The 17,861-nt window shown below is 41.4% G+C and overlaps 1 protein-coding gene and 1 pseudogene across 1 annotated transcript in view; both read right to left on the bottom strand.

Moving 5' to 3' along the window:
• The window catches only part of LOC139539445 (5-hydroxytryptamine receptor 3A-like), a 13,225-nt gene extending 10,683 nt beyond the window's left edge, over nucleotides 1–2,542 (bottom strand). Inside the window, exons 1-4 of the mRNA XM_071342409.1 lie at nucleotides 2,441–2,542; nucleotides 2,292–2,336; nucleotides 2,097–2,206; nucleotides 1–160 (exon numbers count right to left, since the gene is read on the bottom strand). The exon at nucleotides 1–160 is cut by the window's left edge and continues 4 nt beyond it. Of these exons, the coding sequence (XP_071198510.1) occupies nucleotides 1–160; nucleotides 2,097–2,206; nucleotides 2,292–2,336; nucleotides 2,441–2,542 (417 nt within the window). The remainder of the gene's footprint in view (nucleotides 161–2,096; nucleotides 2,207–2,291; nucleotides 2,337–2,440) is intronic.
• A 5,210-nt stretch (nucleotides 2,543–7,752) lies between these two features.
• Nucleotides 7,753–16,059, bottom strand: LOC139540519 (5-hydroxytryptamine receptor 3A-like; annotated as a pseudogene).
• Between the last annotated feature and the right edge of the window lie 1,802 nt (nucleotides 16,060–17,861).

The following is a 17,861-nucleotide window of genomic DNA, read 5'->3' as shown; positions in this document are numbered from 1 at the left end:
GTAGGAGCCGAAGGTAAACGAGCAGTTCTGCACATCGAAGGGGAAGCTGAAGATTTCCAGGTTGCAGGCGCTGACGAGGCGCAGCATCCTGTCCCAGCGGATGTGGCCTGTGTGGTTGACGTAGACGTAGGGGCATTGCTGTGACACGTCGTCATCCACACTGAGACAGAGAGGGAGGCAAAGGTACATCAAAAACACCCTAAAGACCAATGTATCAACATAAAATTAACTCTAGCAAATATTGTGTTTGGTTAAAATACATGAAATGTGTATTTTAAATATACAAAAAAATACATTTGCAATTTATTTCAATACGCGTTTCGAATACATGTAACAGAAATACGATCCATCTCTGAAAGGAGGGAGGGAAAGAGAGAAAGAGAGAGAGAGAGTGTGAGGGGGAGATAAGAGAGAAAGGAAAAATAGGGAAGGTGAGAAAGATGAAGAAAGAGGAGAGTAGGGACCTGAGAACATCATGTGATAGAGGAGAGAAGGACATGTGATAGAGGAGTGAAGGACATATGATAGAGGAGAGAAGGACATGTGATAGAGGAGAGAAGGACATGTGATAGAGGAGAGAAGGACACGTGATAGAGGAGAGAAGGACATGTGATAGAGGAGAGAAGGACATGTGATAGAGGAGAGAAGGACATGTGATAGAGGAGTGAAAGACATGTGATAGAGGAGAGAAGGACATGTGATAGAGGAGAGAAGGACATGTGATAGAGGAGAGAAGGACACGTGATAGAGGAGTGAAAGACATGTGATAGAGGAGTGAAAGACATGTGATAGAGGAGAGAAGGACATGTGATAGAGGAGAGTGCGTTTTGTTGCTGTGCGTTTTGTTGCCAACCTTACTTGCTAGCTGACAACTTTACGTTTTTTTCTTTTTACTTTTTAATTACTGTTTATATTTTTAGTTTTTCCCTCAACTTTTTTCCCCCTCATTCAACTTTTTCACTCCGGACGCTTTATTTGGACATGGTTCGTCAGCACCTTCAACAGCTGTGCTGCAAGCTTCAGACGCAATTGTTAAGCAAAGGGTAATTTCAGTGTAGGAAAGGACCCTGTTTGTGGGACTCACCCACAAACAGGACCAAGACTGACCTGCTGAGGAGTGACGGACTCCATCCTAGCTGGAGGGGTGCTCTCATCTTATCTACCAACATAGACAGGGCTCTAACTCCTCTAGCTCCACAATGAAATAGGGTGCAGGCCAGCCAGCAGGCTGTTAGCCAACCTGCCAGCTTAGTGGAGTCTGCCACTAGCATAGTCAGTGTAGTCAGCTCAGCTATCCCCATTGAGACTGTGTCTGTGCCTCGACCTAGGTTGGGCAAAACTAAACATGGCGGTGTTCGCCTTAGCAATCTCATTAGGGTAAAGACCTCCTCCATTCCTGCCATTATTGAAAGAGATCGTGATACCTCACATCTCAAAATAGGGTTACTTAATGTTAGATCCCTCACTTCAAAGGCAGTTATAGTCAATTAACTAATCACTGATCATAATCTTGATGTGATTGGCCTGACTGAAACATGGCTTAAGCCTGATGAATTTACTGTGTTAAATGAGGCCTCACCTCCTGGTTACACTAGTGACCATATCCCCCGTGCATCCCGCAAAGGCGGAGGTGTTGCTAACATTTACGATAGCAAATTTCAATTTACAAAAAAAAAACAGCTCAAGAGGAGAGAAAGACATGTGATAGAGGAGAGAAAGACATGTGACAGAGGAGAGAAGGACATGTGATAGAGGAGAGAAGGACATGTGATAGAGGAGAGAAAGACGTGATAGAGGAGAGAAGGGCTTGTGATAGAGGAGAGAAAGACGTGATAGAGGAGAGAAAGACGTGATAGAGGAGAGAAGGACATGTGATAGAGGAGTGAAGGACATGTGATAGAGGAGAGAACCAACCTGAGAACAGCATGTGATATAGGAGAGAAGGACATGTGATAGAGGAGAGAAGGACATGTGATAGAGGAGAGAAGGAGAAGGTGATAATGGTTGGGGGGGTTGGTTGACCCCATGTTTTATACAGGACATGAAGATAGGCATACAGATGAGTCAAACAAAGTCAGTTTTCTTCGGACACTCACAACTCGTACACGATGATGTCAGGCACCCAGAGCTCTTTGACTGGCAGAGAAATCCTGGTGACTCCGCCACAATCATCAGCGTCCCAAACCAGGAACTGATGGTGCCAGTACTAAAAAGAAAGAATTAGGCTTAGGGAAGCTTATACCACCACAAACTGTTGGCAAAATAAAATAGGAAGATCTCTTGACATTCACCAATCTCATCCACAGGAAGGTAGTGAGGATCTGGGTCTTCTCATTCTGAAATAAGACCAAGCAAGAAAGCAGATAATTGTTAGTAACGAATGAATTGAATGAATGGACCCTATGCAAAGAGGAACGACCTTACACTGTCTAACACTCACCACGCCCAGGACAGCATACAGGGTGAAGGAGATGTTTGCTATGGTGGGATTGCTCAGGTTGACTGTCGGTCTGAAGGATATGCGGTCAAACACAGTCTGCATCGACTCGTAGGTTGGACCGCTGTGGCCCTCTTTACAGGTCAAGTCGCACTGGCATAAATATACTTAAGAGCATAGAGGAGAGAGATAGAGAGAGTGAGAGCGGCAGAGAGCAAAAGGAAAGAGAAAAAGAGAGAGATAAAGAGAGACAGTAGGAGGAGCCCATCCACAGGATTAAATGCTATAGTATCATTTACATTACATTTACATTTAAGTCATTTAGCTGACGCTCTTATCCAGAGCGACTTACAAATTGGAAAGTTCATACATATTCATCCTGGTCCCCCCGTGGGGAATGAACCCACAACCCTGGCGTTGCAAGCGCCATGCTCAACCAACTGAGCCACACGGGACTTTCCAATTAGTATCTAAGGGAACCTAATCAATAAGGACAAGGTTATTCATAAGTAGGGGACATTAGCAACCTCCAAACTTTCAAAACTGCACAAACTCATATCATGCAACATAGTATACTATATTGTGTCAAGTTGGTCAACCTCACCATTCAGCTAATGCTGTAGCCTACTATATGTACCTATTTCTCAAAAAGTCGTCATTCACGTTTGTAATAAGGTATTTTTAGAGGGACATTTAAAAAAAAATCTAACAAACAAACATTGACAGATTAACACCTTTCTGTTTACACTGAACAAAACATTATACCTTAAAACAAACCAGAAGGACAAATGAACAAATGAAAAAGACATTACTCACAGGGATAGAGTGAACCAATTTTAAACAGGTTACTTTTATGTAAATACATATGCGGAACATCTAAACTTACACCGAGTGGACAAAACATGAAGAACATCTTCCTAATATTGAGTTGCATCCTCCCCTTTTGCCCTCAGAACAGACTCAATTCTTCAGGGAATGGACTCTACAAGGTGTCGAAAGCGTTCCACAGGGATGCTGGCCCATGTTGACTCCAATGCTTCCCACAATTGTGTCAAATTGGCTGGATGTCCTTTGGGTGGTTGACCATTCTTGATACACACGGGAAACTGTTTAGTGTGAAAAACCCCAGCAGTGTTGCTGTCCCTGACACAAACCAGGCACTTAAATCTTTTGTCTTTCCCATTCACCTTCTGAATTGCACACATATACAATCCATGTCTCAAGGCTTAATCCTTCTTTAACCTGTCTCCTCCCCTTTATCTACACTGATTGAAGAGGATTTGACATCCAGAAGGGATCATAGCTTTCACCTGGATTCACCTGATCAGCCTATGTCATGGAAAGAGCAGGTGTTCATATTGTTTTGTCCACTCAATGTATTTCCTTTGTGCATATTTCATTGGATTAATAAGCATTACTAGCACTTACCGATGCGATCAAATATATTGGCACCCAAGATTCACTGTTTATCTAGACATTTTGGGGGGTGTTTACACAAGTATTTGTTTGCACTGGACCCCCCAAAAATGTCAAATCAAAAATTGCCTAAATTATTTTTTTTAAATCTAATGAATTTATCTGGAGGCAATGATTCTCATTTACTGTGTAATGTATCACACTCGTAGGGCCTAAAAATAGCACTTCAACCAGTTTTGAAAAGAAAAAACCCCAGAACTTTCCAGTTGAGAAATAATTCTAAAAATAACTGAGTACCCACAGCCTCAGCCTAGTTAGATAATTAAATTTCTAGCAAAACATGCTTAAAATGTTCAAAATATTGTTTAAAACACATACAATAATTTACAACATAATAAAACTTGAAATCTAACATGCAGATGAAGCAAATTAAGGATATTACCTGCCAATAGAAAGAAACCTGAGGTAAGAATGAATCTCCATGGTTGTCCCATACTGTGCGCTGTTGGATGGTACTAGTGAACCAAATGTCCTGCACATAACACAGCTCGGACCAAACTGAGTGATTGACTTATAATGCAGACACACACACTGTGAGACCACAGCTCCAATACCCTTTTCACACTACTGAGCCAAACTGGGCCAAACTGAACCTTGCTGGAAAGCATCTGAGCTAGCTAGTACCGTTTTATCTTGGGTCGGCACGATAGTGTGAAAAGGGACGCACACGCGGTCTCTAATCACAGTCTCATGATATCGGTCACACGAACACAACAGAGTTGTTTTTTTAACACCTGCAGTAACCACTCAGCCATTGAATTCTTTTTTGGGAGTTCAATACATCTGTGCCTATGGGAGATAAACTGGCCCTGTAGAAGTCTTTGTAGCTTAAACACACCATAGGTTCTGCTAATGGCACACATTTAATTGGATGTCAGCTAACATCACTGGTCCTAAGGTACAACCAATCATAAGTAATATATAAGTATATATATATATACGTTTTACAACCAAGAAGTATTCACCCATTACTGTAATACAGAAGATATATATTTCTGTGTTGAAACACTCTTTAGTAAAAAGTCACCGTATAGATCAAACTTATCATGATTTTGATTAGATTCATTAGGATCCCCATTAGCCGACGCCAAAGGCTTAAACCTTATAATTATCAAATGATCCGTAAGGGGATCACTGAACATCTCTCAGAACACTTTTTACACCACTTACTTACATCTACATGTGGGTGCGCAAGTTGTATATAAAAAAATAAAAAAAAGTTTTCTCAGTTTTGTTTTTATTGCTACTTTATCAAATCTCTAGTAACCCATTATACCCACATACCACACATACAACCTCACAATACTTTTCTACCGGCCGGCTATGCTATCCTTAAAGTACGGTCAAACTCAGAATACATTGCTTTAAAAAAAATTTAAAAAAAATTATGATTTCGTCAAACTCCGAATAATTTCCTTATTTTTAAGGTCAAACTCTGAATACTTTTCTGCCTACTTTAAAGTACAGTCAAACTCTGAATACTTTTCCTGTAGGCTATCACGTGATTATGTGGGCTTTAAAGTATAGTCAAACTCAGAATACTTTAAAGTGTGGTCAAACTCCGAATACCCACTATTGATCAATATTATCTGTCCAGATGAATTATTATAGGAAAAACTGTTCTGAAAACCTGAACCGCAAAATGTTGTGTATGAGGAGGACAAGAGATCTCTCACCATTAAGGCTCGGCTGGAAAACAGACAGTCCCTCACAGAGATTTTTTAATAAGGTATCTTAACTTTTTAAGCTGTGGCCAGACGGATGTTTGAGTCCAAGTCGGAGGAAACGGATCAACAAGTCAGGACGCTCTCATCCGGTTCACGGCACCAACTTTTGTTGAAAATATGTTCCAAAGATTAAGGCAGGGACTATTTAATGATATAATAGAAAAATATTTAATGTCAAATTAAAGCAGCTGCTTCTATTAAATATGTTTCTATTATATCATGAAACAGTCCCTGCCATAATCTTTGGATCTAATTTTACACAACACAGCTCTTTGGAAAATATGGTGTTTGACCAAATACAATACTATTTATCTGTAAAGAAATTGACAACAGACTTTCAGCACGGTTATACAGAAGGGTACTCAACATGTACTGCATTACCATAAATCACTGATGATTGGTTGAAAGAAATTGATAATTTGAAGATTGTGGAAGCTGAACTGTTAGATGTCAGTGCAGCCTTTGATATTATTGACCATAACCTGTTGTTGAGAAAAATATATGTTTTATGGCTTTTCAACCTCTGTCAGTTTGTGTATTCAGAGCTATCTATCTAATAGAACTCAAAGGGTTTTCTTTAATGGAAGCCTCTAATGTCAAACATGCAGGGTGTGGTGTACTGCAGGGCAGCTCTCTAGGCCCTCTACTCTTTTCTATTTTTACCAATGACCTGCCACTGGCATTAAACAAAGCCTGCGTGCCCATGTATGCTGATGATTCAACCATATACGTGTCAGCAACCACAGCTAATGAAGTCAATTACCCTGAATCTGGTAATGAACGGTCTGGCTGTCAAACAAGTTGAGGAGACTGAATTACTTGGTGTTACCTTAGATCAGAAACTGTCATGGTCAAAACATATAGATTCAATGGTTGTAAAGATGGGGAGAGGTATGCCCATAATAAAGAGATACTCTGCTTTTTTGACACCACACTCCAAAAAGTTCTGCAGGCTCTAGTTTTGTCTTGATTATTGTCCAGTCATGTGGTCAAGTGCTGCAAAGAAAGACCTAGTTAAGCTGCAGCTGACCCAGAACAGAGCGGCACGTCTTGCTCTTCATTGTAATCAGAGCGCTGATTTAAATACTATGCATGCCAGTCTCTCTTGGCTAATAGTTGAGGAGAAACTGCATCACTTCTTCTTTTTATAAGAAACAATAATGTGTTGAAAATGTAAAAAAAATTACATAGTCAACTTACACACATTTCTGACACACAACTTACCCCACCAGACATGCCACCAGGGGTCTTTCACAGTCCCCAAATCCAGAACAAAATCAAGAGAGCGTACAGTATTACACAGAGCCGTTATTGCATGGAACTCCCTTCCATCTCATTTTACTCAAATGAACAGCAAACCTGGTTTTAAAAAACTGGTAAAGCAACACCTCGCGGACCAACGCCTCTCCCCGATCTTGACCTAGATATTGTGTGAATGTATTGACATGTAGGCTATGTGTGCCATTTTTAAATTCATTTAGTTCTGTCCTTGAGCTGTTCTTGTCTATTTATGTTCTGTATTATGTAATGTTAAAAAAAATTTTTGTGGACCCCAGGAAGAGTAGCCGATGCTTTTATAACAGCAAATGGGGATCCTAATAAAATGCCAAAAAAACCTTCCTGTATGTCGACACTCTAATCAAACAAGGATGTGGTTTTTGGATGATCCCCTACTTTGCATGTCATTGATCCATGTCTTGCGTGACAGATCTTCATCATCATCATCATTGATCCACCATTAACATTACAATTCAGAAAACGTCTCAGATAACCCCAATGAATTGTTGTTAGTAATGAAATAGTGGTTTTCGTGACAGTATGTTTATTTGTCAAATAAAAATATATTTCCTCTAATATAGTAATATATAAGTCAACATACCTACTCAGTGCAGCCAGAAGATCAAACAAACAATTGTTAAAGTTATGGTAATTTTAAGGTAATTGTTTTTAAATCTAAACAGCAGTCAACAACATGGGAGACTCTTAAGTCTTGTACGCGGTGGTGTAGTGGAGTGTAAGCACTATTTCCTCACATTTTGTATTTTAACACAAACATTTAGCCACCTATCATGGAAAAATGGTTATAAATTACAAATTAAATTATTTAGTACATCACTGGTTGTACGAATTACTCCAGATGCTGAGGATGACGATGAAGCTGAAGGTGATGAAGATGCAGTAGACGCCAAACAGCAGCCGGTCGAGGATGTAGCCCACCTGCATCCAGTCCTGGGAGATCTGGTTCCCGTCCACATGCTGGACCATATGGAGGCGGATGAACTGCAGGTCATTGCCCAGATTCCTCAGCTCCGCCAGGGCTGAATTGCCTGCCTCTGCCCACATCTCAGCTGGTTCTCCTTTTTGAACCTGTCTCTCCACCGACACTAGAGGGCAGACTTTCAAGTCTGTTTCTTAGAGAAAAGAGGGAAGGAAGGGAGAAATGAGAAATGATGAATATACCTCCTAATGACACAAATTATTGACTTACGTGGGAAGTACAATTCTGTCTAAGGTCGGACCTTAGACTAGTCAAATGGCTGGAAACATTTCTCAGAGTGATACCTGCATTTATGATACTGTTCAGGCCTGTGATTGAATGCTTCACTATATTGCATTGGGTTGGACAAGACAAGGATCTGCTAATTGCCTGAACGTCTGTGTAATTGTAAATCCCTGGAAGGATCAGATCAGGGGTACCTCCTGCAACTGGATTGAGGATGATCTTGTCCTCTCTTGATTTCTGAGGCAGCCAGACGAGGGTGCCCATGAAGTGAAGGACGAGCAATCGGACCCAGCCAGGCACTGGGTGGAAGTTACTGGAGCCGACCAGGAGGTTGGTGATGAGAATAGTTTCCAGCAGGCTGGCCACCATCAGAGCCAAGCAGATGGCGAAGAACACATCTGCATGGGCGGGAGGAGGAGGAGGGAGGTGAAGAGAGGAAAATATTCAGCCACTCTTAGGAGGACAAAGGAAGTGGACTTCAAAATGATACTTACCCTAACCAGCTAATCCAATAACACAAAGTAAACATCTACATCTACATTTATGACTTATATGGTGTTCCCAGTACACATGTTTTCATACTCACTTATCAGTGGAATGGTGCTACCTGTGACGGGCAGAAGGTCATTCACGATGAGCAGGAAGACAGAGTATCCAAAAATAAGGCTCATCTTGAAGGAGGAGCGGTCCACGTTCTGGGGAGGCAACAGGAAGCTGAAGAGATCCACAGTGATGAGGAAGCAGCTGGGGATCAGGAGGTTCAGCACGTAGAGGGTTGCTCTGCGCCTCAGGACAATCTACAGTTCAGAGACAAAATGGTGAATGACAACCTGCAAGGGTGATTTGGTGTCGTGCAATATATTCCCATTTCAGATAAGACAAAGCCATATATAGCTGGGTTAGCATCCTATGTGTGAAACAGGAAGTACTCTCTGAAACAAAAGTCAACGTTCTGTAGTTGTAGAGCCAAATGAATGGCGTCTGAGAAATTGCAGTGCTTTGGGTTCGTACGTAGAAGCAGAGCTCATCATAGGGGTTGCTTTCTTCTTGATTGAATGATGATAACTTGAACTTGCTGGATTTGATGTCCATCAGCTCCCACTCCCCTTCGGTGGACAACACGCTAATGGAGCGTTTCAGGATGTCCTCCACCTTCCTCCCTAAGATAATCCTTATGTCCGACACTGCAGGGGAGATAAAGGAATGGGACATACTGGGATGAATGTGCTGAACCTATATGGAAGCAGAACATGATCTGTACTGAGGGGATGGTAAACTTGGGCTAATAGCAAACAGATCCCTTGGTTGACACCGAGTAATATATCAAATACTTCAATGGACTCAGTGGACAACCCTGTTTCATACCTATCATTTCAGATCACAAGAGAGAGTCAGGATGTTTTTTGGGGAGAGAAGGAGCGATGGGTTTGGCTTCGGACCCTTATTTTCAAGTTAGTCCTAAAGCGTGGTTGCGTTGACGTCTTACCGTGGTGGATGTAGGATCTGAAGGTGAAGGTGCAGTTCTGGACGTCAAAGGGGAAGGTGTAGATGTCCAGTTTACAGGAGCTAACCACTCTGACAGGGTTGGCGTCTCGCACTATACCAGTATGCTTAATGTACACATAAGGGACGATGGGAGCTGTGCTTTGATCCATACTGTGAGACAGGGTGAAATATGGGGACGACTTAAAACCATGGGCATGATATAAATCATCTGTTTTATATTCCTTAATCTTGACTGAATCAGTCACTAGTGCAATAAAAAGGGACAGAATTAAAGTGTTTGTTAAGATGTCCGCTCTCCCGCAGAATTCTAATTAGCATAATACAAAGATCTGTCTGTTTAAGATAGAGATATATTTTTTTGCGTGGGCTGCGTCTCAATCCACCACATCTGCCAATGACGGCTTTCAGCATTTGCGGTGGAAGGTGGCCGGACTCAGCGATGTTTGTCGGAACGTTATACATCTCTAAAATTGTTCCTCTCACTAAGACGTCTGTGGAGTCCGAACAAATTAATATGACCACTCTATAGAAAGATGAGACTCTCACAAATATGTTGGTGTACTCCGTTTTGCTCTACTACGCCCACAAGTGTCACGAGACTTGTTTGAAGTTGATACTGCCGATCTGCCAAATTCTGTGCGAACAGTTTGGGCTACGCCTCTATCGAAAGGTGAGACTCTCACGAACAGGTCGCTTGTTTGGCTCTAGGACGCTTACAAGCATTACAAGACTCATCTGAAGGTACATATATATATATATATATATATATATATACAGTGGGGAGAACAAGTATTCGATACACTGCCGATTTTGCAGGTTTTCCTACTTACAAAGCATGTAGAGGTCTGTAATTTTTATCATAGGTACACTTCAACTGTGAGAGACGGAATTTAAAACAAAAATCCAGAAAATCACATTGTATGATTTTTAAGTAATTAATTCGCATTTTATTGCATGACATAAGTATTTGATCACCTACCAACCAGTAAGAATTCCGGCTCTCACAGACCTGTTAGTTTTTCTTTAAGAAGCCCTCCTGTTCTCCACTCATTACCTGTATTAACTGCACCTGTTTGAACTCGTTACCTGTATAAAAGACACCTGTCCACCCACTCAATCAAACAGACTCCAACCTCTCCACAATGGCCAAGACCAGAGAGCTGTGTAAGGACATCAGGGATAAAATTGTAGACCTGCACAAGGCTGGGATGGGCTACAGGACAATAGGTAAGCAGCTTGGTGAGAAGGCAACAACTGTTGGCGCAATTATTAGAAAATGGAAGAAGTTCAAGATGACGGTCAATCACCCTCGGTCTGGGGCTCCATGCAAGATCTCACCTCGTGGGGCATCAATGATCATGAGGAAGGTGAGGGATCAGCCCAGAACTACACGGCAGGACCTGGTTAATGACCTGAAGAGAGCTGGGACCACAGTCTCAAAGAAAACCATTAGTAACACACTACGCCGTCATGGATTAAAATCCTGCAGCGCACGCAAGGTCCCCCTGCTCAAGCCAGCGCATGTCCAGGCCCGTCTGAAGTTTGCCAATGACCATCTGGATGATCCAGAGGAGGAATTGGAGAAGGTCATGTGGTCTGATGAGACAAAAATAGAGCTTTTTGGTCTAAACTCCACTCGCCGTGTTTGGAGGAAGAAGAAGGATTAGTACAACCCCAAGAACACCATCCTAACCGTGAAGCTTGGAGGTGGAAACATCATTCTTTGGGGATGCTTTTCTGCAAAGGGGACAGGATGACTGCACCGTATTGAGGGGAGGATGGATGGGGCCATGCATCGCGAGATCTTGGCCAACAACCTCCTTCCCTCAGTAAGAGCATTGAAGATAGGTCGTGGCTGTGTCTTCCAGCATGACAACGACCTGAAACACACAGCCAGGGCAACTAAGGAGTGGCTCCGTAAGAAGCATCTCAAGGTCCTGGAGTGGCCTAGCCAGTCTCCAGACCTGAACCCAATAGAAAATCTTTGGAGGGAGCTGAAAGTCCGTATTGCCCAGCGACAGCCCCGAAACCTGAAGGATCTGGAGAAGGTCTGTATGGAGGAGTGGGCCAAAATCCCTGCTGCAGTGTGTGCAAACCTGGTCAAGAACTACAGGAAACGTATGATCTCTGTAATTGCAAACAAAGGTTTCTGTACCAAATATTAAGTTCTGCTTTTCTGATGTATCAAATACTTATGTCATGCAATAAAATGCAAATTAATTACTTAAAAATCATACAATGTGATTTTCTGGATTTTTGTTTTAGATTCCGTCTCTCACAGTTGAAGTGTACCTGTGATAAAAATTACAGACCTCTACATGCTTTGTAAGTAGGAAAACCTGCAAAATCGGCAGTGTATCAAATACTTGTTCTCCCCACTGTATATATACAGTATATTTATGGAAGCAGTGGTGTAAAGTACTTAAGTAAAAATACTTAATAATACTACTAAGTAATCTTTTGGGTACTTAACTATTTATATTTTTGACAACTTTTACTCCATTTCATTCCTAATGAAAATGATGGACTTTTTAGGTACAGTTTCCCAGACACCCAAAAGTACTCGTTTTGAATGCCCCTATCAAGACAACATCCCTGGTCATCCCTACTGCCTCTGATCTGGCGGACTCACTCATTTTACTTTTACTTTAAATACTTAAGTATATTTAAAACCAAATACTTTTAGACTTATACTCAAATATTATTTTACAGGGTGACTTTCACTTTTACTTGAGTCATATCTCTACCCATTTATTAACTGTTCAATTCAAAATGGCGCCGGAGGAGATGGCTGCCGTTTTACGGTCCCCTAACGTATTGTGGAATTGTGTGTGTTTTTTCACATTATTTGTAACTTATTTTGTATAATGTTTCTGCCACCGTCTCTTATGACTGAAAAGAGATTCTAGACATATGGACAGCGATTCCTCTCCTTGTAGTGGAAGAATATTTTTTATTTAATGAGTCGGACGCGTAGGATTTACTCCAGACACTCGACAAGGAACTCATCCCACTAATTCGCAGGAGAAAGAGACGAAGATATCGGAGATATCAGGGGGCTTTCTAAGGATCCTACGGCGAGTGGGTAATCTGCCTTTACTGTCGGTCCTATTAGCCACTGTCAAATCATTGGATAATAAAATAGACAAACTACGAGCACGTATATCCTACCAACGGGACATTAAAAACTGTAATATCTTATGTTTCACAGAGTCGTGGCTGAACGAAGACATGAATAACATACAGCTGGTGGGTTTCCTGCTTTTTCAGAAGGATAGAACAGCCACCGCTTGTAAGACAAGGGATGGCGGTCTATGTATATTTGTAAACAACAGCTGGTACACGAAATCTAAGGAAGTCTCGAGGTTTTGCTCGCCTGAGGTAGAGTATCGCATGATAAGCTGTAGACCACACTATTTACCAAGAGAGTTTTCATCTATATTCTTCATAGCTGTCAATATACCACCAAAAACTGATGCTGGCACTAAATCGGCACTCAATGAGCTGTATACGGCTAGAAGCGAACAGGAAAAGGCTCATCCAGAGGCGGTGCTCCTAGTGGCCGGAGACTTTAATGCAGGGAAACTTAAATCTGTTTTACCTCAGTTCTACCAGCATGTTAAATGTGCAACCAGAGGGAAACAAACTCTAGACCACCTTTACTCCACACACAGAGATGTGTACAAAGGTCCCCCTCGCCATCCATTTGGCACATCTGACCATAATTCTATCCTCCTCATTCCTGCTTACAAGCAAAACTACAGTAGGAAGCACCAGTGACTCGGTCAATAAAAAGTGGTCAGATGAAGCAGATGCTAAGCTACAGGACTGTTTTGCTAGCACAGACTGGAATATGTTCCAGGATTCTTCCGATGGCATTGAGGAGTATACCACATCAGTCACTGGCTTCATCAATAAGTGCATTGATGATGTCGTCTCCACTGTGACTGTACGTACATACCCCAACCAGAAGCCATGGATTACAGACAACATCCGCACTGAGCTAAAGGGTAGAGTTGCCTCTTTCAGGGAGCGGGACTCTAACCTGGAAGCTTATAAGAAATCCCGCTAAGCCCTCCGACGAACCATCAAACAGGCAAAGTGTCAATACAGGACAAAGATTGAATCGTACTACACCGGCTCCGACGCTCGTCGGATGTGGCAGGGCTTGCAAACTATTACAGGCTACAATGGGAAGCACAGCCACGAGCTGCCCTGTGACACAAGCCTACCAGACGAGCTAAATTACTTCTATGCTCACCTCGAGGCAAGCAACACTGAAACTGTGTGATCACGCTCTCCGTAGCTAATGTGAGTAAGACCTTTAAACAGGTCAACATTCACAAGGCTGTAAGAACAGACGGATTACCAGGATGTGTACTCCGAGCATGCTCTGACCAACTGGCAAGTGTCTTCACTTCACTTATCAAAAAAGAGATGATTGTGGACTACAGGAAAAGGAGGACCGAGCACGCCCTCATTCTCATCGACGGGGCTGTACTTGAGCGGGTTGAGAGTTTCAAGTTCCTTGATGTCCACATCATCAACAAACTATCATGGTCCAAACACACAAGGACAGTCGTGAAGAGGGCACGACAAAGTCTATTCCCCCTCAGGAGACTGAAAAGATTTGGCATGGGTCCTCAGATCCTCAAAAAGTTCTACAGCTGCACCGTCGAGAGCATCCTGACTGGTTGCATCACTGCCTGGTATGGCAACTGCTCGGGCCTCCGACCGCAAGTCACTACAGAGAGTCGTGCATAGGGCACAGCACATTACTGGGGCCAAGCTTCCTGCCATCCAGGACCTCTATACCAGGCGGTGTCAGAGGAAGGCCCTTAAAATTGTCAAAGACTCCAGCCACCCTAGTTATAGACTGCTCTTTCTGTTACCGCACAGCAAGCGGTACCAGAGCGCCAAGTCTAGGTCCAAAAGGCTTCTTCACAGCATTTACCCCCAAGCCATAAGACTTCTGAACAGCAAATCAAATAGCTACCCAGATTATTTGCATTGCCCCACCCCTCTTTTAGTCACTAACTCTACCTACATGTACATATTACCTCAATTACCTTAACTAACCATTGATTCTGTACCGGTACCCCCTGTATATAGCCTCGCTATTGTTTTTAGTGCTGCTCTTATTAGTTACTTATTTAAAAAATATATATTATTTACTTATCTATTTTTTACTTAATTATTTTTCTTTAAACTGCATTGTTGGGTTAAGTGCTTGTAAGTAAGCATTTCACTGTAAGGTCTATCTATACCTGTTGTATTCGGCACATGTGACAAATACAATTTGATTTGATTTGAGTCATGTTCTATTAAAGTATCTTTACTTTTGGGTTCTTTTCCACCACTGCATGGAAGCAGTTTTAAATAGGTTAAATATTGGTCTAAACATTTTCACATTCCCTGATCTAGTAAAAAAAACTGTTTTTCCATGAATTAATCTGTTATTCAATATGTACTGTACCTACAGTATGGGCTAATAGCAGTAAGACCAAATTCAATGTTTCATAAAAAATAAAATAAGTATATCGTATCTATATAGACTATAGAGATGTTTAACTCACAATTCATTGATTACCACATCTGGTGACCAGAACCTTTCCCTGGGGAGAGAAATATTGGCAGAGCCGCATTGGACTGGGTCCCAGCTGAAAAATTCATTCTCCCATTCCTGAAACAACACATTAGCAACAATACAATATGTTTGTAAGCAGCATTCAAAATTATAATATGATGTTTTGGATTCTGATACATTCAAAGATACATTTTTTTGTTTGTTTGTTTTAACATAATTATCTATCACTATTGCCTTCCAGTACATATTGGTGCCTGAACAAATATGAAGTAATGTGAAGTAACGTCCTTAACACAGGTGCTGTAGGAAAATAAGAAACCAAAGTGCACATTGAAAATGACTCCCATACACTGTGTACATATACTTGCAAAAATAATAAAATAATACGTTTACCTTCACCAGCCAAATGTATGTGTTCAACAGTTGTGCTTTTTCTTCCTGAGAAGATAATTACTTTTTGTTGTAGGATACAAAGTAAAGGCAATAAAGTAAACATTTTCAATAAATCTACAAAACATGATGTGGAGGAACATTCAGAACTATATAGCACATGTCAAATACATTGATGGATTTAATGGTATGTCTCCTCAGGTGAACTAGTTGAAAGGGATGCTGTCCTACTACTCCTTACCACACCCAGGATGCCGTAGAGAGTGAAGTACATGCTGATGTTGGTGGGGGTTGAAGGGTTCATGACAGGTCGTATGGAGTACAACTTCATCACGTTCTCCAGGGCGGCCAGAAGGGATATGGTGTTGGGGTTGGTGCAGTTCACCACTATCTTACACCTCAGGCATGGCGCTGGGGAAACAATGGTAACCATGGTGCTTTATATTGCTGTTTTGATATGGTCCTATGTTCCTCAGTTAGTAGAACATGGCAGTTGCAATGCCAGAGTTGTGGTTTCAATTCCCACAGAGGACCAGGATGAGAATGTATTCACTCAGTACTGTATGTCGCTCTGGATACGAGAATCTGTTTAATGAGGTCAAATATCTCAACATCTTCAGTGAAAAGTCTTTCATTTGACCAACTAATGGGGTTCTTGCGTATTGTAGATATCATTATTAGAATCTTCTTAGAATGATGAAGACCTTGCTACTTTTTCATATGATAGTGAAATGAATTGACTCTAACCCTACAAATGCATTATGTCATGAACTTGATCGCTAAAGTAACAGCTACCCCAAGTAATATCAAAAAGAAAACATAAACTAAATAATATATTAACGCCAACTTTTACTCAACTAGAATATTTTAACTTTACTTAACATAATTTAGTTGACTTTACTAATTTTTCCCCGTGTACAAGCTGTACCTACCCTGTACCATCATGCAGCAGATGATGAACAGAACCTGGTGGGAACGGACCGACCATCGTTGAGACTGAAATAGTCATTTAAAAAAATTCACTGTTAGGTTCAAAGGTCAAATGATATATTAGATATATACGGTCCATTGTTTAGTGTATGTTTGATAATTAACACAATGTGTATAACACCATGAATTACTTTATGAATTCACAACTTAATTAACCTCAAATGACACTTAACAAACGTTTTGAGAAATTACAGTAATGCATTGAAGCACAACAGACATGCACAAAACATGTGTAAGGTACATCCCCCATATGTAACGAAAGGCATTAGAATGAAAGATATTTACCCCCGTTTTGGAAAAATCGTTGGCTGCCATCAAACAGCAAGCTGCAAGTTTTTGCAAACTACTGTTGACCGTTTCAATCCTACAGTTTGGCTGAAGAACTATCTAGAGCAAAGCTTTGTTACCTTACTCCCATAACGATGGCATCTCTTCACCAGCTGCAACACATTTTATATATACAGACTAATTTGCATAGTTAAACACTTATGTTGATGTATTGTCATATCATAAGTTGCTGTTGGAAAATCCACAGAAAATCTTACAGCTCCAGACTATTTTCAACTTTGAACACAAATCTACGGACACAAAGATCTCTGATACCTTAGAAGTGACACAAAGATTTAGTGATTTCTTGATTCTACAATAAACTAAACATAGGACTTGTAAAAAACAAAAAAACAATATGCCTAGCAACAGAGAAGACCATGAGTGAGATCCATAAACCTTGGAGCAAATGAGGTGGTCAGTAGAGCAGGTGAACTCTTGTGGTACAGAGCTACTTTACCTGCAGGTGGTTGGATACAAAACAGGCGTGAGCCACAGTAAATGGCTGTGGTGGAGGGTGAAGTTGCCCATAGAAGCTGATCCTGAGTCAGTGTATCATTTTCCACACTAATTATTAAGTTTAGGATTGGGGGAGGAGAAGCGGATTCTAGATCTGTACCTAGGGGACATTTCACCCCAGAGCTGTGGTGTACCAACCTATGCAACAATCGCACGATAGTGTACCACAGCTCTGCAGACAATACACGTACTGGGCTATGGAAATGAGCTGGGGGTTCACCTCAGCACACGAAGGAACAGGTGTCCCAATGTCCCCCCATTCAGCTCTCCCACCCAAATAATTTGTTATATAACTTGTGCTATGAATTGTATGGTTATGTTTATTCTCTATCTCGTGTCTGATACAACATAGAGGCTGATAATTTAATTATAGACGGGCGATAATATGAGTCCTGGAAT

Source organism: Salvelinus alpinus, chromosome 15, assembly GCF_045679555.1.
Source record: "Salvelinus alpinus chromosome 15, SLU_Salpinus.1, whole genome shotgun sequence".
Taxonomy (NCBI): Eukaryota; Metazoa; Chordata; class Actinopteri; order Salmoniformes; family Salmonidae; genus Salvelinus; species Salvelinus alpinus.
The sequence above is the reverse complement of the archived record's forward strand: the minus strand, read 5'-3'. Positions and strand labels throughout refer to the sequence as shown.